At 51.8% G+C, this 23,195-nt stretch overlaps 1 protein-coding gene across 1 annotated transcript in view; it reads left to right on the forward strand.

Annotated features, from left to right (window-relative positions):
- Positions 1 to 39: 39 nt before the first annotated feature.
- Positions 40 to 23,195, forward strand: part of Rab6b (RAB6B, member RAS oncogene family) — a 68,689-nt gene continuing 45,533 nt past the window's right edge. The window contains 1 exon segment of the mRNA NM_001108775.2: positions 40 to 455. Coding sequence (NP_001102245.2) covers positions 386 to 455 — 70 coding nt within the window. The 5' untranslated portion in view covers positions 40 to 385.

Consider the following 23,195-nt stretch of genomic DNA (forward strand, 5'->3'; position numbering starts at 1 on the left):
CGGAGCAGGCGGGCGGGAGGGGGCGCGTGGCGCTGCTCGGAGAGCGCTCCTCCGCCCAGCTCGGTCCCTGCGCCCCGCTCCGCCCGTGCCTCGCTGCCCGCGCCGAGCTTCGGGCGTCCACAGCGCGCCCTTCGCCCGTGCAGCCAGCGCCACCCAGGGCTGCGCCGCGCACCCCGCCTCCTCCCTTTCCGCCGTCGCCGCCGTCGGACACGCAGCCGCAGGCCGGGGCCCGGCCGCAGCTGGGGAGTCAGGGGCGCGCGCAGCCAGCCCTTCCCCCTCCGGCTCCCGCACCGCTCGCCGCCTCCCCTCGCCCTCCTCCTCTCCCCTCCCTGCTCCTTCGCCGCTTCCTCCTCCTCCTCCTCGCCCGGCCCCAGCTGCCAGCACCATGTCCGCAGGGGGAGATTTTGGGAACCCGCTGCGAAAATTCAAGTTGGTGTTCCTAGGGGAGCAGAGCGGTGAGTACTCGGCTTATTCTCTCGGCTCGGAGCCGAGTCTTTTCCCCACGCCGCCCATTCAGCCACCCCACTAGGGACCCTCCCAGCCCCGGCTCGCCAAGGCCCTTCCACGCCCCGGTAGAGGAGAGGGATGCAGATGGGGAGATGGGACTGGCTCGGGCGGGGCCGGGCTGTGGAAGACCAGGGGGGAAAGGAAGAAGGCGGCTCTGGGGTCAGAGGATGAGGGTGAGTGTGGGATGTGGGTACCGGTACCCGGTGCAGGTGCGTCCTGGAGGACCGAGGGCGGCGGCTAGCTCGCCGGCTCTAGGCGCCGGGCTCGCAGGCTCGCTGACTAGCTCGCACTGCGGCACAGGCTGCGGAGCACTGTGCAGGTGTCTGGGTGCCCGCGAGGGTGTGGGCGAAGGGACAGGAGCCTCTCTCTCTTGGGAGAATGAGGTGGGGCTGGGAGCTGGTTGCCCCCTCCCCAAGGTTAAGCCCGAGGGGCTCCCTGCGGACCCTGCTTGGAACCTGGGGAAATGACACGTCCAGCCCTGGAACAGATTGCTGCTGGGTAATGAGGGACACGATACCTGTCCCTTTTCGAAAAGAGTGGGTGCAAATGGTAGGGGAACAGGGCACTTAGCTTCTCTGGCTTACATCCGACTGGGCAGAAGGTTCTAGACTCACTGTCCTTCACTAATGCGTTAGCCTCTTTGGGGCTCAGGGGTGTGGATCGTGAGAGTGAAGATTTTCCCCATAGCAGTTGACTTGGGGGATGGTACAGAAGCATCTCATATCTATGAGCTTGGCACTGGGCAGAGAAAGGCCTAGGCGACACGCCCTGCCTGGCTTCCCTGCCCCCTCTAGAGAGCATCAGTGAAGCCGGTGGATTCTCCCACCCCCCTCTCCCAGCTCACCGCCCTTCTTGGGGGAGGGGAGGTCACCGTGGCAGCCAGCCAGAGCCTACAGAGGGGGAGACTAAGGGTTTCTTTGCTGCCCAGGAGTCTCCCGTCTCCAATATCCGAAACCTAGGTTGGTCCAAGGTGGGAAGCCCAGATTGAAGAGCCGAGACCCTTCTGATACCTGTAGGAAGGAGTGGCTCCTTGAGAGCCTCGGTTCAGGGGTTTATAGAGACAAGCTGGGCTTCTAAGCATCCATTTCTGCTGGAGGAGAAGGGGATCCCTAGGGGGCGGGATCCCCGGCTCTAGCTCTGTAAACCAGTTCTGTTAGCTGGTTTAGAGGCCAAGAGGAAGAAGGCTGTGGGAGGACCTGGTGGGCCCAGGCACAGTGCAGCTATGACGTGTACGTGTGGGCTGTGGAGGTCACATGGCCATCTCCTGTCTGCCGATGCTCAGAAAGTACCTGAGATGGAGGGTTGGGATCAGAGTGGAAGAAGTGGTTGCCTGTCCTGGAGAGCAGGGTTTGGGACATTTCAGATCAAACCCCTCTCAGCTAGGTAGCCAGCTGGATCTGACTACCTGTGCTTTGTAGACCCCAGTGTCACCAAGGACACCTTCATTCCTTGCTGTGTGGGAAGGATTTGGGAGCACCTCAGCATTAGGAGGAAACCTGCAGGTGCCCAGCAGCCTTGGGGTGGAGGTTGTTTATCTAATCTGAGGCCTCCTGGACACTCAGTTTCTGTCTCTGAGTAATGGGTGGCTAGAAGCAGCCCTTATACCTCGTGTTTCCCCCAGTGCCTGGAGTTCAAACAATATTTGTTTATTCTAAATCTAAACACAGTTCCATAAAGAGTCAAATGTGGTGGGTTTGAATGAAAACTCCGGGCTCCCTTAGAAACTGTTCCGATGGGTGGAAACCCGCGCCCCCCCCCCCCCACGGAGAGCTCTGCCAACCCCTACAAGTCTGAAGTCACAGAAATGAGAGACAACCCTTCCTCACACGCTCATGTGGAGAGGGAAGGTAGTGGGAAGGGCTTGCCCAGAGACCCACTGTGAGTTGCGAACCCTTTGGGAGCAGGCACTCACACTTCCCTTTTCCTGTCTACCATTTTTAACTAGCATGTCATTGGGAAATAGGATGACCTTCAATTCGAGAAGCCAAGTCCGGAACCTCTTTGAGAGGATAAATGGGCTCAGGAACAGTTGGTTGTGACCTGGCGGGAATGCTTGACTAGTTGGTTAGAGACAGGGTTCATGGGCCCTTGGAACATAATCCATCAGTGAGATTGACTGCCGGCCACTTTGGTCCCTTCCGGCAGACAGCCCGAAGCCCTTGAGTAGTTTCTTCCACTTCGATGTGTTATTAGTGAATTGTTTACCTCCGGCTTACAGAACTTCTGCTGTCTGTGAGTCGCAGAGGTTATGTGTATCCCGGAGCCCAGTGGGTCATGACTGTAGCCCCTTCTTCTTCTAACCTCGATTCTGCACGCCAGCATCCTCTGCAGTCTGTGCTGTGGAGGGAAGCTCCTGACATCTGCTCCAAACCCTACCCTAGCTCTCCCTTCCTATGTGACCTCAGAGACCCCTCACCTTCCACCGGAGCACTTGAGCCAACTGAAATATGAGGCCTAAGGTTCCCTATAGGAGCCGAGTCAGCTGATGGTGATGGAGGCAGTAAACGAGGTTGGAAGGAGACAGCCTTCTCCTGATCTCTATCCCAGCGTTGTGGTAGCATCCCTCTCGGCTTGTGGGCAGAGACAGCTGGATTCCAAAGAGGGGTGCCAGGCTTGATGCAGGGTAAGGAAGAAGATAACCCTGGAGCAGAGAATCAATCATAGGTAGGCGTGAGGCTTTCAAAGGCACCAGGGAACTGCTTCGAACAGGAAGCTGGTGAGTGCCCACTCTCCGGAACACACCTCCAGCCAGGAGGAGAGCAGCGTGCCAGCATGGTGAATGGCGTGTCATCTGGCCTGTGGACTGTAGTGTGACTAGCAGTGCCCGCCTCCCATGGGGTGGGACCCTGCGCAGGGGCTGTGGACTTAGGGTGAGGTGTTCCCTTGCGTAGGGAAGGCCATGCAGCAACACTACTGGTGCTCGGGTAGCTGTGTGGGTCTTCCCGATTCACCCTAACACCGATGGCAATGGTAGGGGAACACAAGAGGGTGGGTGGTGCACACCAGACTGCTGTGGGACACTCCATAGCATCCGAAAAAGATAAACACGTGTCTGAGGGAGAGTGGGCCTGCCCGGTGTCCATCTTTCTCCCAAGCGATCGGAGCATCCGAGGGGATCTGGACCTCACCAGACACATCCTGGTGTGTGTGGTGAGGAGGGAGGGAAGGAAAAGTGGACAGACACAAGGGGCTGTCTGCTTTCCGGGACTGAGGCAGTAGGCCATCTGTCTCTATAGGCCTGAGTACAAGGAGTGGGTATAAATTCCAGGGAATCTCCTCTCTCCTGTGCCCAGCTATGCAGAAAGTATAGGTGGAGACACACCTGTCAGGAGTGACTCTAAGGCAGTGGTTCTCAACCTTCCTCATGCTACAAACCTCTAACGCGGTTCCTCGTGTCGTGGTGACCCCTGACCATAAAAGCATTTTGTTGCTGCTTTATAACTGTAATTTTGCTACTGTTACAAAAAGGAATGAAAATATCTGATGTACAGATTATCTGATACATGATTCCCAAGGGGGTCACGACCACAGGTTGAGAACAGATACTCTCAGGGATGGCTGGCACCCGGTAGAGACCGTCCTCCACTTCTTCTTCAGTTAAGGGTTAAGGAGCAACTGTCCACAGGCTGAGCCCTGTTCCCCGCAGCCACCCCGTGCACCGGCACACACAGCCCCGTACTAGCTTGGTGGCGGGCACACTGTCCCTTCCAGAGGCTTCTCTCCTTTCAACTTCCAGCTTGTCAAATGGGCACAGCTTTGGTTTTTCAGTGAGCATTAACAAGAGTTGGTCATGCGCAGTCCTGTGACCCCTCTTCTGTCTCGGTTAACTGAGGATTTTAATTTTAAGGACTTCAGGGTGAGTTTTCAGCACCCTAAGTGGATGACCAAAGCATGCTGAGAGGAGTGCCTTAGTCATCCTCTGCTCCCAGCTCCCATCTGTGGGCTGTGCGTGTTCACCGAAGATGAAAATGATGACGTCCCTGAGGTGTGAGATTTGCTGGTGGCCTGTCAGCGCATTAACAGTGAAGGGAGTCAGGTGGCTTTCCTGTAACACCCATCGTGGCACCTGGTGCTTTCTCGGGCCAGGTTCTTCTTACCAGGGAGTTGTTGTTTTTGGTATTTTTGTCTTTTTTTTTTTCCAGAGAATTGCATCATTATGCCCAAGCACCTGAGATTCTCAAAGGATTCTCCCAGCTCCCTTTATATCTCTGAAGAGATGCGGGGAGGGATTCTGTACTCCCAGAGAGGGAAGGGACAGGGCAGACCAGAGCAGATCTCCTGGAGACCTGGCTTCAATCACCACGCTGTCCTGTGCCTCATCTCGTTTCTTTCCCTCTCCTTCTAATCTTCTCTCTCCCCTCCCCCCTCCCCTGGGTGCTAGTACAAGAGAGAGAACTCTGTACATTGGGTGCAGACCTAGAACCCTTGTTTGTTTGTCTGTCTGTCTAACAAGGTGTGCAGAAATGCATACACAGTAAGATGGGGGTTATCAGTATGCTTTCCATTACTATTATGAAACAACCAGGGCAGGCCAGTTTTGTAAGGAGAGCGGGTTTACATAGCTCACATTCTGGAGGGTCGAGGACAGGGTGCTGGCGTTGGCTCAGTTCTGGTGAGGCTCCCATAACAGATGACATCATGGTGGAGAGTGATTATGAAGGCATGACGTCATATTACCACAGGAAGTTAGATAACTGCACAATCCTTTCCCAGAAGCAGCTCCAGTGGATCAAAACCCCACTTAATAAGTTTCTGGCCTTATTTTTCATGAGGGGTTAGGTGAAGGTCAGGGGATCGGAAGATTGACAAGGGTCTTATACAAGCCTCACTGGATTTGATCTCCCTGTGTAACTGAGCATAACCTTGAGCCTTCCTTCTCCTCCACATCCTGAGTGCCAGGGATTGGCTCTAGGGCCTCATGCATGCCAGATTAAGCACTAAATTCCCTGGTCCTGCCTCTTAAAGGACCTACTGAAGGTTAACCGGTGTGCAGCATAAGAGAAAAATGGCATCGTTAGTGCCAAAGATAAATGCAAGAGGACTTACCATAGAGAGAAAAGAAACTGAAGTGTTGTAGTTCTGCCCTGGAGTAATCACCAGTGTTTAAATAATATGACTGTCGTTCCTTGTAATCCCCAAATGGTCATAAATCATTTTAAAATAGAACAAAACTTCCTGTCCTTTTCTTCCATATTGCACCCCCAAAATCAGTCTGTGTTGCCCTGACATTGCAGATTATCCTTGACAGGCCTGAGAGAAGTAGCATGTATGCTACCTCCACCCTGCTCTGCCCATCCAGCTTCCGCACCCTGTGCCTTCTGCTGTTGCCTGGTACAACAGGGCTGCTTGGTCTCTATAAAGAAATTGGTGGGCAGAACTGTCAAGGGAGCTGAAAGGTTAGGTAGAACAGCAAAATCCATAAACACAATTACCACTGTTCTGGACATTTTCGTTCTGTCTGTCTGTCTGTCTGTCTGTCTGTCTGTCTGTCTGTGGTCCTTTGTTGTTTCTCACTGTGTAGAAGATGGAGGAACTCTTGGTGGAGGTTGCCAGGGAGAAGGACCAGACACGCCCTGAGATGGGCAGCTCTTTTGTTCCAGCCAGAAAGGCTGCTGGGAGACGGGGCTCCAGGCAGGGCCTGGGGACTTGAAGTCCCAAGGGGACTGGGAATGTCAGGCGCTTTGTTTCTAGAACCAGGGAAGAGGCGGATGTTGGCTTTCTTCTCAGGACTCCTGAGGAGGTCTATATTATATGTCTGGGCTTCAAACGTCAGATTTTCTTCATCATTTCTATAACTTTTGCTTTTGAGTGATCATTTTAAAGAGTAAAATTTTTGTTGCCATGAATACTTTTTAAATCACTTTCATAAAGTAGTTTATTTTTAGAAGAAAAACATATTTATCCTGTTCTCTTGGTAACAAGACCAGTGGGAGCCCAGGTAACTGGGGCTACGTACCTTGGCCTAGCACCGTATCCAGGGAGTGAAATACTCAAGGGACAGGCCTGGGTCCTGAAGGATACAGGTGACAGTGTGGCCCTGAAAGCAGAATGGATTCTGTAAAGTGGTCTCTGAGAAATACACAGAAAGGCTGGCTGCCATTGTCCTTCCTCTGTAAACCTCAAGTCTGTCTGCCCCAGGCTCTCCAGGAGCACTTCCTGGTCACTCTGTGATAAACAGGCACTGACTGTTATTTTGCGGTTCATGAGGCAGAGGCTTGGAGAGAGCTGATTCTGCCTACCATGAGTGTAACTAATTAGAATTTGGAGTGCCAAGGCTTGGGGGACAGCTGAGTCAGGAGATACCTGCTTTGCAAACATAAATAGCTAGCTGAGTTTGATCCCCACAACTTGAATAAAAACAGAGTATGGTGGGGTTGGGGATTTAGCTCAGTGGTAGAGCACTTGCCTAGCAAGCACAAGGCCCTGGGTTCGGTCCCCAGCTCTGAAAAAAAGAAAAAAAAATAGAGTATGGTGGCAGATGACTTTTAATCCCAGCACTGGGGAGGCAGAGGCAGGTGCATCCCTGTGGCTTGCCAGCTAGCCAACCTGATCTATAAGGTGAGCTTCAGGCCTCCAGGCCAATGAGAGACCCTGTCTCAAAAACAGGCAGATCATGAGGAATGAGACCCAAGGCTGTCTCCCCCACCCCTGCCACCTTCTCACACACACACACACACACACACACACACACACACACACACGTAAGCATTTGGGCCTTTGGATCAGGTCATTGTCAAAGTCAGGGCCAGGAGCAGAGACAAAAGAACACTGAGGTCTCATAAGCACAGGGTGTGCCATACATAAATGACTCAGAACATCTGTGCCAAACACTTTGCTAAAGAGGATCCAGTAGATCCCCCTGTAGATCCACTGACCATGAAGGGTGTTGGAGCCAAGCAGAGGGAGGACGAGCCTTTGGGAAAGAGGCAGGCAGGGTCTCCATGAAGGAGGCTGGCAGTCCTGGCACTGTGTGGCAGGTAGTCTGCCTCCCCAAAGTAAGAATTGCTTACTTTGGATGGTTTGGAGGAAACCAATAGAAATCAGCCTTCAGCCTACGTCTACTGGGGACATGTGGCTGGGAACTGGTCACCAACGAGGGGAAAACCCGTCAAAAGAGTGTCAGTTTGTCAAACCACTTGCTGTGGACTAACCCCTGCTTGGCTTTGTCCTGCTCATGGGGCTGCAGTGTCCTAGAAACACAGATGTTATTTGTCACCTGTTAAATGAGTCCCCCTCACCCCCCACCCCCCTACCCCGCTCCACTCTGGCTCCCAAGGCTCCTGGGTAGGGTGGCTTCTTCGGCTGGTGCAGCTCCCGCTGTGCTTCTGTAATTCAGCGCTGGCACTAAAGATGTCAGGCCTATAATGGCTCTTCAGCTGGGAGATGAGCATGCCACCGGTGCGAGGTGCTGCAGAGAGGCTCTCCTGATGTGTGTTTTGGTCCATCCTCTACTTCCTGTCACCAGAAGGCACTTCTTCCACATATGAATGGCCTAAGGTGAAGGCAGCAGGGAAGGTGGTGGTTCTCGGGTACTCGCTGAGAGAGAGAGAGAGAGAGAGAGAGAGAGAGAGAGAGAGAGAGAGAGAGAGAGAGCCAGAACCAAGGTGGTGGGTGTTAGTGACCCTGCCTAAGCTCTGCTCCGACTATCACTCCTCAGACCGCCTGAGTCCTGGGCTTCTGCCCCAGCTCACACCCCTCACTTGTCTGGGTAGTTTTGGGGTGCAGTAGGACCGTGCACACGCGTCCTCCTCTGGCATGACCTTGCTGGAATTTCACCCAAGATCAAATGTGTGAACGCACAGCTTGCAGTTAAAGCTCAAGTACCAGCTGCCTTTGTCAATAAAGTCGTGACAGGGGCTTCCCCTCCCCCTCCTCACCTTGCAGCTGTCAGGGAAGGAGTGGAGACGCATGAAGCATTTCTGCAGGTAAGCTGCGCACCATGGCCTTGGGCTGGCACGTCCTATTGCACAGTAGCAGAACTGGAGGGTCTGAGAATGGGCCTCCTCTGTGGAGGTTTCCGTGTGCCCAGCAGAGCCCAAAGGTGCCTACCACTCCACAGGGAAGAGACTCAGGTCTCTGTCTCAGTGCTTGCTTGCCCCTGCTCATCACCCTCAGAGGCAGCAGCTAGCACTGACACAGCAGTTTCCCCACTCTGAGAGCTGCCCACACCCTGACAGGAAGAGCCCTTCCTTCTCCCTGGCAGGCCACAGGGGCAGAAGCTACTCGAGATGCCACTTGAGGGATGTGGACTGTTCAGATCAGCACTTGGCCTAAGGTAAGTGGGAAAATGTCATTAGAAATAGGAAGCATTATATTCAGAAGTAAGGCTATGACTGGTCTGCTTGAACAAGTCCTGGGGAGCTTCTCATAGGGTTTATGGTGAGTGGGAAAACACATGCAAGCACGGGATGCAGGGCACAAAAGGGCCCTGCTGTGCCAAGGCAGTAGAGGACTTAGGGCCCCTGAAGAACCGAACAGGTTCAGGGCCGCTGGGACCCTGGTGCCTGCAGGCATGGGAGAGTAGCAGGTATAAGAGTTGAGCCTACAGAAGATGGCAGACCCAGGCCCAAGAGGCCTCCCTTGCCTTCCCACACTGATATCTGAGCCTTTCTGGTGACCCCTGGAGACTTGGACAGAGGAGGCCCATGCTCATGGATTAGAAGACAAAGGCAGAGTGTGGCATATTTGAAGGTCTGAGCGACTGAACTAGGTCAGATAGAGGGCATTTGGGGAAGTGTAAGCCCAACTTCTACCTAGCTTTCTGGCCTACTCAGTTGGGTGGGTTTATTCGCTCAGTTTGGTCTGCAGAGACAAGGGAGATTAAGGGAGGGACTCCCAGCCATCTCCAAATGTCCTCAAATGCTCTCAAATGTCCCAGAACCAGCTGTCTTGAGCTCCCCTATCTACTCTGCCTCCATGGTAGCCTTGGGCCTCTGGATGCTTTGACCTTGGGAACACCAGTGTGCCAGCCTGCAGCAGTCCTAACAGACTTCCCTCTGCCCACTGCCCAGGCAGACGTGCATCTGATGCACAGTGATGATCGGGCTCTGATCAGTATCCCGTCGTTCCCCCTCTGGGGAGCCTTGCCACACACTTCCCTTTGCTTTCTCCTGTGCTGCTCTCCTTTAAGATTAGGAGATTTGACTGCACAGCACAGATTAAGAGACAGTGCCATTCCCTGCCTTGGAGACAAAAACCTAATCTTGACCGGCTGCTCCAAAAGCCTAGGTTTTTTGAGAGCCAGGGGCCAGAGTGGAGGCAGAGGACGGCCACTCTTGAACTCACCCCTAATGGAGAAAGAGCAGCTTTTTGGGATCAAATGGGAACTGGTTTTCTGATGACCCATGACCTTTGCTCTCTGCCCTTCCTGCCTTGACAGTCTTCCAATGCAACAGTGCACCACCTGGTATAGCTTTGGCAGCGTGGATGTAGTCCTAGTTGGTTTATCTGCAAGGACAGCATCTCATGGTTACATCCGTGGCCCCTTGAGCAGCACCAGGTCATTTCTGCAGTCAGGGTGGGTGAGGGCTCTCTGTGTTGGTGTCCAGCAGAAGAAAGAGGGACAATGTTGACCTGTTCCAGCCTCCTCTGCAGGGATGGGAACTGGAGACCCATCCCTGGTTCTGGGATAGATTGCTGTAACTGTAACCTGTGCACTAAAGCCAAGTCCCAAAGGGACAGGCAGATAAGCTTCTGGCTAACTCTGAGAGTCGAAGAGAAACATTCCACCTTGACTGTGGGATGAGCAGGAAGTAGGTCACAGGGCAGAGCAATGGAGCCGTTTAGAACACGTTTCTCATTTTTTTTCCCCTCCTGTCCAGTACAGTGAGCAAGCCAGGAGGGAGCCACAGGTGTAACCAGAGGGAAGAGAGACCAAGGATGTGCTGAGTCAGGGAGAGCGTGATTCCTGCCTGTAGCAGGCCAGGTTCAGCAGCCACACTAGGCGAGCCCGAAGGGCTTGCTGACTTCCGGTGAGGCTTCTGGAACCAGGATACTTGGCCGTTCTAATGGTGCTCTCCATCCCAGGGTTCTGAACAAAGCCCAGTTAAAGACTGGAGGTTCTGTCAAACTGTTGCTGGTTCTTGGGCGTAGTGTGTTGTGACTGAGAAGGGCCGGAAGAGGACTGTAGCCCAATGGGACAGCAGGGGAAAGGAAGACTCTGCCTGGTGCTCCCTGGAGGACTTCCAGCATCCCCGCTGCCTGAGCACTCCCTGTGTATGTTGTGCAGTGGGGTGATGCTGAGCCCACCCCCCCCACTCCTCCCCCCCGCGAGTCTGGGCTGCTGTTGTGACCCTGCAGATGTACACTTCTCTGGCCACTGTTAGGAATGCTTTCAGATTATTTTTAAACTTGCAGCACAACCTACGTGCAGCCCTAGAGCCTGTAAGTCCTGAATTCTGGCTCATTGGGTTGCCTTCCCCTTCTCTACACCCTACCATAACACTGCAGGCCACTGCCCAGATCACAAGGAGCAGGAGGCCTGGCAAGGCACCGGGCCACTCTCCTCCAGGCCTGATCCTTTCCCGCCCTCATCAGAAAAGCCAGAGCCCCACCTGTAGAGGCAGGAAAACCCTGCTCTTCTCCATCGCTGGGGCCAGAAGAGATTCTAGAGCTGGCATGGTCTGGTGTCTTCTGTCTGGGGAGCCCAGGTATGGCGTGGAGGTCTGGGCAGAGGGTGCACCAGTGCCTTCATCACAGCAGGCTGGGAGAATGTCTGGGGGTTAGGAGACCTTGTTCCAGGGGATCACAGCAGCAGGAGGGGAAAGGGAACCGCTTGGGAAGTGGAAGGGAGCCTGTTACCACGAGTCTCATGTCCTTCCTCTGTGTGCAGATGGGACTTGTGACTTGCTGCTAATCCCTACAGTATGGCAAAGGTGGCGGGAGGTCACTCATTTAATTGAGTCATGTCACTGGGAAAGGTAACAAGATAGTTTGTCCCTTGACGGTTTCATTTCTTTTTTTATTAAACATTTACGGGGTTGGGGATTTAGCTCAGTGGTAGAGCGCTTGCCTAGGAAGCGCAAGGCCCTGGGTTCGGTCCCCAGCTCCGAAAAAAAGAACCAAAAAAAAAATTACTCTTTAAAAACTTCACATATATATATATATATATATATATATATATATATATACAGTTATACAGTGTACTTTGATCATATCTGCTCCTTATTTTCCCCACTCCAGCCCCCCTCCCCCCAGGACCACGCCTAGTGTCATCCTCCCCTGCTCTCCACCATATTCTTTTGAGACAGGGTCTCTCCATCAACCTGGAGCTCACGGACGGGCAGATTAGCTGTTCAGTGAGCCCTGAGGATTCTTCTGCCTCTGCCTCCTGTGCTAAGATTTATAGGCCACCCATGGCTTTTCACACGGGTGCTGGGGATTCGAACTCAGATCCCCATGTTTGTGTGGCAAGCCCTTTATCCACTGAGCCATCTCCTCAGCCCTTCTTCCTTTTTCTATTAGAAAACCGTTCCTCCATGCCTCAGAGAATTAAACTGCCATGCTGTGTGTGTAGAGAAAGGCTGGGAACTGTGACTGGTCTCTGAGAAGAAAGTGACTCCAGTCTTATGTCCTTGGAGGAGGACTCTAACTTCAGACGAGAAATTCAGTCCAGAGACACCATACTTGTGGTCTTGTGAGGCCCCCAAACAGAGGACCCTTCCACCCATGCCTGGACTCCCAGCCCACAGGGACTGAGAGATGGTAAAGTTCACTGTTCTGAGCCACTGTGACAGTTACCGATGGTAGTTGGTGCACAGCGATGAACAGCTTATACAGAGGGAAGATGCCTTCATCAGAGAGGGAGTGGAGTTCTCAGGAGGGACCCATGAGCACTCTGAATCAAGCAGCCACCCAGGCCCATGTGTGAACCCCTGATGCGTGATCTCCTTGTCTTCTTCACGTGCTCCCAAATAAATCTTGATTCCTGAAGCTGTCTCCTGTCAGATGCAGGGCTAGAACATTCTGTAGGGCCTTCTATCATGTCCTTGTATTCTGAGGCCACTTCGGGTGATGGCCTACCCAGGAACCAGCCTTCATTGTCCCCTAACCTCTCTCCTGACCCTTGACACTTCTCATTGCATGTTTACAGTGGGCCTTAGCTGGTGACATCTTCCTGGTCTGGTGACACTTTGGTGACCAAGAGTAAAAAGAAGAGGTTCGGAGGGTAGGTTTCAGTTGTTCTTTGGAAGAGACAGTGACTATGTGTGGCCCTGGTTAGACAGGTGGCTTCTGAGGATGACTGTCAGTTATGCATTGAAAGAGACAGTGCCTGGTTGTGGCTTTAGTTCTGTATCCTGCTAGACAGGACCTCCCCCAAACCCCCTTCCTCTGGCTTCACATCTCTCTGACAGTATCTGCTCCAGAGTCTTCTGTGGTTTGGGACATTATGGGGCTGCCTTTAGGAATGGCTCCTTAGAGACCTAGAGCTTATAGAGTTGGGAGGAGACTCTGAACATTGCCCTGGTTCCCTGGTTCCCCATTCAGTCTAGTGCCTGGCCAGCAACCATTTGAGTTCCACAAAAGCTGGAGACACAGCGGTCCTTTCTGCATCCCAGATGGCCTAAGTCCACTCACAACCCCAGGGCCCTGAGGTCTGAAGTGAGTTTTTCTTCCTCGTGGTAGGTACTTCAGCAGGAGACCTGCCCATATGCAGGTTTCTGAGGAGCAGGATCATGGTCGATATTGGCTGAATGGGAGGTCTAGAAGTTTCTCTCTTGCTCTCGTGTTCCCCTTTATAGCAGGCTTAGGAGGAGCAGGGCTGAGCCTCTATCTCCTCCTGGGCCAGCAGAATGTTGAGCAGCTGTGTGAGGGTCTGTAGGAGGACAGGAGAAGAGGCCCACAGAGCCAGCATCAGAAGCAGCCCCCTGTTTGGAGACTAAGAGCATCCCAGTTTGCCCCTTGGTGTGATGCTACCCCATCCCATAGTCCCTTGGAGAAGGAAGTAGATTTCTAGGAAGATGTTTGCCAGTGTCAGTCATCAGGTCCCTTCCACACTCCTGAGCAAGCTTTATCCTATCATCATGTCAAAAGTAGTGACCCTAATTTGGGGAGCTACAGGTCATTACAAGTCTCTCTGACAACTTAGGAAGCATAGCCATGCCTCTCAAGTATTCTGACCACCATCTTGTCACCTCACCCCTTCCCTGGATTACTCGGACTTTTAACATCCACAGCAACCAGCCTTGGGAAGAAAAGGATAAACGTGCCCATTACTTTGCCAACATTACGGCTGGCTGAGTCAAGACATCCAGTGAGATAAGCTGTCAGAGTGCAGTGGCAGGAACTTCCTAAAGGGGCAGTGGGAACGCGGCATTCATTTTTCCCCTCACTACAGCATGTTGCATTCAAGATGGACTAGCTCTGCAGCACAGGGGTGCATGGGCACAGCTGGCTGGGAGGGGCTGGCTGGGAGGGGCTGAGCAATTGAATGGGAGCACATTCGCCCACTCCTGTGTGACTCTCCCCGGAAGCCAAGGGTTGCTATGTGTGCTGTGGATGGGGTCCTGCCGGTCCAGCGTGTCTGGCTTTCAGAACTCTTTACTTGACCCTACAGGAAAGACACCATAGCTTTCTGAAGTTGCCATGAGTGTGCACTGCACTGAGGCAGAAAGGACTCAGACCTGGGTAGGTTGGCTGGGGTCCGAGTAGTTCTTCAGCCTACAGAGGAATGCCACGGTCTCGGGAGGGTCTTAGAAACCCTGAAGGTGATGTTTCCCCACAGCAAGAAAGCGAGGCATTTCCACACAGACCTGTATTGGCCATGTATGTGCATACACGTGTATGTGTGTGCACTACACACGTCTCAAATACTCGTACATCAGTGTCAGCCTGTGATAAGATCTCCCAACAGCCTCTGACCCAGATCAGTTTTGTTCTTCCATGAGGCTTGAATAGATGTACAGTAATATCCCTGTTCCTTAGGGAATTTTCATATTCACCAGGGGCTGTGGAGATGCCCGGTGCTTGACAGAGTGAATGACTCTTAAAGAGGACCCAGGTTAGGTTTCCAGCGCCCACATCGGGTGGCTTCTAACCACCTGTTATTCCGGCTCTGGGGGTCGTCATACCCTTTCCTGTCCTCCTCAGGTACTGCACTCACTCTGAGTACATAGCCCCTCACATGCACATGCTCTTAAAACATTGCTTAAAAATAAAATCTTAAAATGTTTATATTTGGGCTGGAGAGATGGCTCAGCGGTTAAGAGCACTGGCTGCTCTTCCAGAGGTCCTGAGTTCAATTCCCAGCAACCACATGGTGGCTCACAACCATCTGTAATGGGATCTGATGCCCTCTTCTGATGGTGCCTGAAGACAGCTACAGTGTACTCATATATATAAAATAAATAAAATCTTAAGAAAAAAGGAAAAAGAAAGATCAAAATATATGAGAAAAAATTTAAAATTTTTTATATTCATCAGCACATCTGTTTAATCAGACAGGATGCACAATTTCTATACCAGGTAGCTCAGAGAGAGACACTCTCATCTCCCTCTCCCTCTCCCTCTCCCTCTCCCTCTCCCTCTCCCTCTCCCTCTCCCTCTCCCTCTCCCTCTCCCTCTCCCTCTCCCTCTGTGCGTGTGTGTCTGTGTCTGAGTCTGTGTCTGTGCATGTATTAGCATATATATTATATATTAATACATCATTTCCCCCTTAGTGTTTTATTTTAGCATACTTTTAAGATTATGAAAAAAGTTGCAGAACTAATACCCAAGCTGCTTCCCATCTGCCTTTTAGCCAGGACCCCCAAGTTTTACATTTTTACTACTCTCACACAATTCTTCAGACTTTTGTGAGATAGGTATTTCTCTCCCCATTGTATGTCTGAGGAAGCTGAGCCCCAAAGAGGGTAGTAACTGACATAAGATCACACAGCAGATCAGAGACAGAGCCACGATTAGAACCCAGGCCTGTCGGTCCTTAAAGCATCTGTGTGGGCGACGAGGCTGTGTGAATTCGTAGCCTCCTCCTCTCCTGCCCTTAGTTTCTTATCTCGTACCACAGCTCTGCAAGCAGTGAGCTATCTGAGCGTCTGTCTGTCTTTATTTCACTTCCATTCCTAAATGTTTTTTCTGGGAATAGAATCTGAGGCTGCTGATATCTCAAAGATGCCACTTGCTCATGATGACTGCAGTCCTAGGCCAGAGGCCCGCTCTGAAGGTTCCAGCATGTCAGGTCCCTGACACTCACTCCAAAGAAGGCAGGTGGGGTGGCGGTGATACATCAAGGAAGGATGTCAGTCAGCACAGCTCTGCTGGGAAGCGGCCTTGTTAAGCCTTTGCAGTCCTTCTGGGAACTGACTTAGGCTTCAGGTTTAAACAGAGGACGATTGGAGTGAGGCCTGTGTAACTAAGCAGGCTTGGCTAAACTGGTCAGGGTGATCAGTTTATCATTCTGGCTCTGCTAGCTGGCTAAGTCCTCACTTAGTGGGCAGGCCAGTTCCCTAAGACAATGGCTTCTGAGGGAAGGGACAGTGGAGGCAGGCACTCTGTCCACAGGTATCCTGGTGATGGCAGGTCTAAAGCTGAGTGGCTACTTCCTGGTACTTTGGGACGGGGAGCGGAGTGTGGTGAACAGAATGTTGACAGGAAGATGCTTTATCTGCATACTTGAAGGGAGTGAGATAAGTCACTGTCTTCGCACAGACGGCCCTTGAATGACTGACCTACCTATGTGCAGTTAAGCAGAACCGGAACCTTTGTTGGAGCAGGGTCTCACCATGTAAGAGACCAGCCTGCTTCTGCCTCCCGAAGGCTGTTGGGATTGAAGGAGGACACCAGGATACTCAGTTCTGATGCCAAGTTTAAGGCCAAAGAGGAAGACAAGAGTGAAGGCTTTTCTCCTGCTTTAGTTGCCTCCTGGGGCCAGTGAGGAGCCAGGTTTCTTGGTAAAAGCGGTTTCCACGTGCCTGTGGTATCATTCCAGAGTAATGAGGGTTCTTCTCACATTCTCTCAGGCTTGTTGTTATTTTTGTTTAGTTACCTTCAAAGTGACTTAAATGGCAAAAATCTTGGTATTCACCCATGTTTGTCCATCATTCTCTTGTCTCTCTGTGTTTCTACCCAGCTCCATTTCCCATATTCCTGAAGAATTTCCGGTAACAGTTCATGTCCTGAGGATCAGCTAGTGATAAATTCTATTAGCTTTTGTATTTTGATAGATAGATAGATAGATAGATAGATATAGAGGGAGATAGATAGATAGATAGATATAGAGGGAGATAGATAGATAGATATAGAGGGAGATAGATAGATAGATATAGAGGGAGATAGATAGATAGATAGATAGATAGATAGATAGATAGATAGATAGATAGATATAGAGGGAGATAGATAGATAGATAGATAGATAGATATAGAGGGAGATAGATAGATATAATAGATAGATAGATAGACAGACAGACAGGTAGATAGACAGACCGACCGACCATGCTCTTAGTATCTAAGAAACCTCTCCTGCTGATATCTGGATATCAGATATTGTGATCTACACACTGGCTTCTCAGTGCTCAGTTTGAGACGTGCGAGAGTCCCTTGTGAACGTTACAGTTTTTCTATCTGGGCCTCCTCTCTGGAACTCTTATCTCATTGACTCCAATGCTTTCACCACCTCTAGGCTCTTAGCCCCACCTCCTCCACCTAGGGGTGCACCAGGTCGCCCTGACTCTTAGAGCATTGTCCTAAGTACGTGGGGGCATAGCATGTTTCATGTCTCTCTGGGGCCACCGTTGCTGAGAAGAATGGCAGTCTTCCTGTATTTTGTCTGTCACTGGGATGAGATGTGTCTGGTCTTTGCTACTACAACTTGACCAGAAGCTAAAGGCACAGGATCTTGGGTTTCGCACGTCTTCAGTTGTTTGTTGGGACACTAACCTGAGCTGTACCTCTGAACGCCAACTTGGTCTCATCGTCAGCCTTGGTTTCAGTAGCGATGGCCTGCGGTTAATTGTGTGAGTTCAGATTGGTCCTTTGAGTGGCTATACAATTTCCGCACTCCAGACCCTTTTGTAAAATTCTTTTGGAGTCCATCTCATAGCCTCATCTAAATCAGCAGCTGGTCCCGCTGTGTTTTTTCAGCTTTGGCTGCCAGAGAAGATGAGACGCTTCGGGGGAAACTGTTGCAAGATGTATTTTGATAAACAAACTGTGCTTGTGTGTTCTCTTTTTACTTTTTTACTTTTTTTACTTTTTTACTACCCTCTGCCTTCCTGAATTTATAAACAAGAGACCCGGTGTCTCACCCTCCGGCTGGCTTGAGCACCGGAGGTGTGATTGTGATTGCAAAGTTCAGAGAGGAAGGCCAGAGACGCAGATGGAGCCGGAGTCTCGGGTAGACACAGTTCCAGTGCTGGGTACCAGCAGATGCCCATACTCCAGGGCGGCCGCCTCTGGATGCACACTCCAGATTGTTCTGGGACACAGTGTCTTTGTTTTGGTTACCTGCAGTGAGTCCTTCTCACTAGGTTCACCCCAGCCCTCTGGTAATCTGGTCTTGTGTGAGTATCAGAAGGGAGAAGGCCGGGTGTTGCAAAGTGGGGCTTCTCTATTGGAGAGGCAAGGTGGAGCTTCCCCAAGCAGTGGACATCAGCAGGGATTGGGAAGCTGCTCACTTTTATTAATAAGAAGGTACCATACCTTGACACTGTCTTCAACAATTCAATGTCTGATTTTATTTTCAAGAGTTGCCATCAGTCTTTTTGGCACAGGGAAGGAATTATCTAAGGAATTAAATAAGGGCAGGTACTCCCAGCACAGAGTGGTCCTGAGCCAGTAACACAACTGTTACCCCCTTGTTGGTCATGCTACCCCAGCTCCCCGCTGCCCTCCCACCACAGACTTCCGCTCCATACTCCGGCTTCAGGGCTCTGAGCTGGATAAGGCAAAGCAGAACATGACTAAGGTTATGAAGCCCCAGGCTAAGAGGATTCTGCGCACAGCAGTAAAGGAGTCCTTCTAGAACTTCCATCCCACAGTGTATTAAAGTAGATTCGTCTTAAAAGACCATTCAGCTCATCCTCAATGGAACACCAATGAGCCGAGACAACGCCAAGACGTGTTCCTGGGCACATTGGCAAACTCATTGGTCATGTTGCCCCCTCAGGCCTCCATCATCTGATAGGCAGCTCTGGGTACTAGTCCTGGCTGGTTCTTGATGATTGAGCAGGTCACTGTTCTATCAGTGAACCCATCTCTCCTGTGAACAGTGCCTTTCTCAGTTCCCAACTGCCGTCCCAAATGTCTGTTCTGGGACACAGTGTCTTTGTTTCAGTTCCCTGAGGCCTTGTGCTGCAGAGGCACCTTCAAGCTTCTTCTATACTTCTAGTTCATGGTTTCCCTTCTTCAGCCCTTGACTGTGTAATGTCCCCCTTCCCTTTTGTTGCCTATGTCTTCAAGTAACTGAGCTCTGTACCTACTACCGTCCCATAGGCCTTCATGACTTCAGGTGGTAGAAGTTGGGGCAGGGGCTCCATGCCATTCCCTGACCTTGAACTGAGAAAGCCTCAGTCAGAGCTCTAGACTGCTTCCTGATCCTGGCCTGAGGTTGGCGTTGGTTTGTTTTAGCGTGTCTTAGGGTTAAGGAGTGGGATACTCCTGTGGCTGATGTACCCCAAATCATTCATTCTCACAGTGGTGCTGACCAGGACAAACGCCCCAAGGATTTGGAGAGAAGAAGACGTCTCTGTTAGGGCAGGGATGATTTAGTCAGAAATCTCTTGAGGCTGTGAGGAAGGAGGGATAGAAGCAAGACTAATGTGCAAATTCCCAGAAGGCTTTGGAGAGCAGAGAACAGACTCGGGAAATGTGAGGTACTGCAGAGTCGTCTGTGGGCTCTACTCACCCTGCTGGATACTAGGTCTCCAGCACTCACTTTATAACCCCAAGTTTGTACCTTTGACTGACATCCCCTCATTCTCCTCCGCCCCGGTGCCCCACCCCCACCCTGTGCTCCAGCAGCCACCCGCAGGTCTTTGCCCTCTACTTTCGTAGATTGAACATACATGAGACCGTGTGACTGCGTCTTTTCGTGTGTCTGGTGTTGTCATTACAAAACAAGGCTTCGGTGGGGCTGGGAAGATGGCTTAGTGGATAAAGCACCTGCTTCGCAAGTGTAAGGATTGATGTTCTGGTCCCCAGCACCCACATAAATGCCACCTGCAATCATAGCACTTAGGAGGCCATCTTTGGAGCAAGCTGGCTAGATAGACTAGCTGAGTTAAAGAACTCTGGATTCAAGTGAGAATCCCTGCTTCAGTGTAGAAGGTGGAACGAAATCAAAGGGGATATCTGACCTCTGGGTGTCGTGTGCGTGCACATGTGCACGAAGATGTGCACATACATATGCATGCATGCACACATACACCACAGGCATACACATACATATGCCAGAAAGGGAGCTGTGAGGTGTCGAATACATTAGCTGGACTAATTACCATATCACTGCATACGTACGTATATAGAGAGGGAGTTCTATCAAAGCATCACCTTGTATATCATAACTATTTATAACATCGACTTCTCAGTCATGCCTCCGTACACCAGGAGCTGGAGAGAGAAAGGCAGTTGGAGAACACACGGACGCGTATACAGCAGGAAGGTGGCAGAGCCCTCCCTCTGGGCCGCCAGAGGCCCCGGCTGGGCACCTTTGGAAGGGTGTCACCTAGATCAGCCCTTGGGCGGCTCTTCCCTCTAATTAACTTTCTGCTGAAGGAGAGTCACTGGAAAAGAAGCAGGAGGACAGCCAAGAGTGTGTGTGTAGAAAGGGAAACTGAGGCTGGGCCTCCCAGTGCACTGTCTGATGGCCACGTGAAGGCCTAGCAATCCCTTGTGTCACTGACAGGCACAGGGCTTTGATGAAGGTGTCTGAAGGCTGACCACGTTGCATGCCTGAGGCTCCTGCATGTGAAGTACGTTACCTGTAGTGTTAGATGTCATGGGGAAGAAGGAACTTTTATTCCCCCTTTCTGGTTTCTGCCTCATCCTGTCTACCTGGTTGAAGTGTGAGCTTCTTTTTTATTTTACAGCATTTTATTTTTAATTCATGATCATCACTATTAAGATTATGTGTATGTTGTCCAAGAAGGCCAGAGGTATCAGATCCCCCTGGAACTGGAACTGGAGTTAACGGTAGTTGTGAGCCACCAGACATGGGTGCTGGGAACTGAACTCTAGACCTCTACAAGAGCAGGAAGTGCTCTTAACCACGAAGCCATCTCTCTAGCCCCGATGTGTAGACTTCTGTGTTGCTACGATTTCTTTGGATCCCCCAATCCTGGTCTTTCTTGCTCTCACAGAACGTCTGTGCTCCTCAGGGAGCTGCAATGGCTCCAAGGTCTACAGCCAATCAGGGCCACATTGGGGGGGGGGGGCAGAACTCCCTTCTGTAGGCCGGGATTCCCACTTTTCCAGCCAGCACGAAGGGTGGAAATGAAGCAGCACTGTACATCTGAGTCAGGACAGGCTTAGAGGAAGTAGGGCTGTGGGGGTGGGGTGGACTGTGGGGGATTGTGGGGGGCTGTGAGGCAGGAACACTTGGTAAGAAGGCCAGACGGTCAGGCATGGTCAGCCCCGGTTGGTACAGAAGGGCTTGGTCCACACAAGCCTGCCTCATGCCTTGCTGCCCTCAGCCTCCTCTTCTTCCTGCCCCCCTCCCCACTTTCCATAGTTACTGGCCCCTGAGTGAGGCCAGGCAGATGAGCATCCTCTGGCAGAGGGAATTAACATACTTAATTAAAGTGTCCAATGAAGAGCTCTGCGTACTTCTTAATTATTGTCTGAGTCTGTTGGGGGAAGGTTTGGAATGGGATTTTTTTTTCACCTGTTTCTGCATTTAGCCCACAGTGAGCCAGCTGGGCCCTGAGGGCTCAGGTGGGAGCTGTCAAAGCTGCTTTGAGCACGAGGTGGCAGAGCAGAGAGTGGAGGGGAAGCCTGGCCCCAGGCACATTTGCCTTTCACAGTCTGAGGGGGCTGGGTTTTCTGTTTCTTTAACCCAGAACAAAAGGAAACAAGACTCACACAAAGGTAGCTGGTGTCTTCCTCAGTTCCTGTCCTCCTCCTAGGGCCTGGGTGTCCTGCCCTCCGCAGCCGGGCCAGTTACAGCGTGCCTGGTGTGCAGAGCTTTGGGGGGAAGGTGGAGGCATCTTTTGGGGGTGCTATGACACAGTGACACAGGGTCAGGAAGGCTTGTCCTCTGTCCATTTCAGGCCCAGGATGTGAGTGAGCTCTGTCCAGACCATCAGGAGGACTAGGCTGATTTGCATCTCTGTCCAGCAGTGCCGCAGAGCAGTTAGGGACAGAAATGTGAACTTGAGCCGAGAGCAGGCCGCAGGCCAAGGCTCTCTGTAGGCGGTGCAGCTTTGGTGAGGCCTTGCTGGACCCTCCATCAAGTCTGCGACGATTTCTCATACTCTGTCTCACTCCCTGGCCCTAAGTGTAGTCTCTCCACCCGCATTCACACCCACTCTGGAGAGAAGGAGAGGGAGGGGAAGTGTGTCCTTCACAAAATGAGACAGCAGCAGGATGTGAATCTGGAACTCCCCATCTATTCCGTTCTTATCCCGTGAGCCAGGCCCAAGCCACACCCAGAGTCCTCACGGGTACTGACTCGGGCATGCCACTCATGGAGCGGTGTGGGTGGATGACATGAGGTGAAGGGTAGCCCCATCACCCAGCCCTCAGACCGTCACCACTCCACACCAAACCAGGTGTCAGCTCCCCTCAAAGAGGCTTGTGTCAGGACTCCCTCAGCAGGGCCACACTGCAGCCCTTCCCTGAAGCTTGGGCTTTCAGGTGTTCAGGGCGGGGCCTAGCTCCACATGGCCAGACAGGGCTGCCTCTGGTGAGTGCTCTCACTGTGAACTTGGTTCACAGAGTGAACCTGGCAGAGTTGGCACCCAGTAGAGGGCCAGTGAGTGCTGAAACCTCACTGTCTTCTGCGTCTGTTTAGAAACCGCCAGAACAGAACGTGGCCAAGTCGGTCTGACTGGAACTTGTGCCGGATTGGGTCCCAAAGCCTGTGGGAAGCCAGTGGGGTGCATGGACCCCAAAGAAACAGACAGGTACTAGTAGCGGGTCAGCAAGGGTCAGCAAGGGTCAGCGTTCAGTCTTTCCAGCAGTTGGCAGTGTTGCCATGGTGTGTGGAAGCGAGCGCCTCACAGCCTGTGGGTGTGCATGATCCTTGTCCAGCAGCACAGGAGAGAGTTCGAAGAAAATAAGATTTCATGGAAAATATGCATAGGCCCTTTTGCTCATGAAATTGACTGATTGCTTTAATATTTACTTTCTGAAATCGGTGTGTCCTGGTCTGGTCATTGTTATAATTCCATGGCCCTCAGAATCTGAACTCGTTACCTGATCCGGCCTAGTTTGCTGGGACTCTGGGGATGGCTCCATCATCTGCTGGTCACAAAGCCAGGGGACCGGAAGCATCCTGGGCTCTCACTTGACTCTGGCCTGCCATGGGGTCCTGTCACCTCCTATATTATATCAATTGCCCACCACTGCATCCTTCCATCCTCACCAGACTTCAGCCCCACATCCTGGGTGGTATCTCCCAGAGTTCCTTTTAAAAGCTCAGAACTGTCTCTGTGTACTTTGGATTAAACCACCCAAAACTCAGCTGCCCGAGGCAAAAGAGGATACTCACCTGTTTCTCTCAGGTTCAGAACTGGAGCAGGACACAACGGGGTGGT

The sequence above is a fragment of the Rattus norvegicus genome, chromosome 8 (genome assembly GCF_036323735.1).
Source record: "Rattus norvegicus strain BN/NHsdMcwi chromosome 8, GRCr8, whole genome shotgun sequence".
In the NCBI taxonomy this organism is placed as follows: domain Eukaryota; kingdom Metazoa; phylum Chordata; class Mammalia; order Rodentia; family Muridae; genus Rattus; species Rattus norvegicus.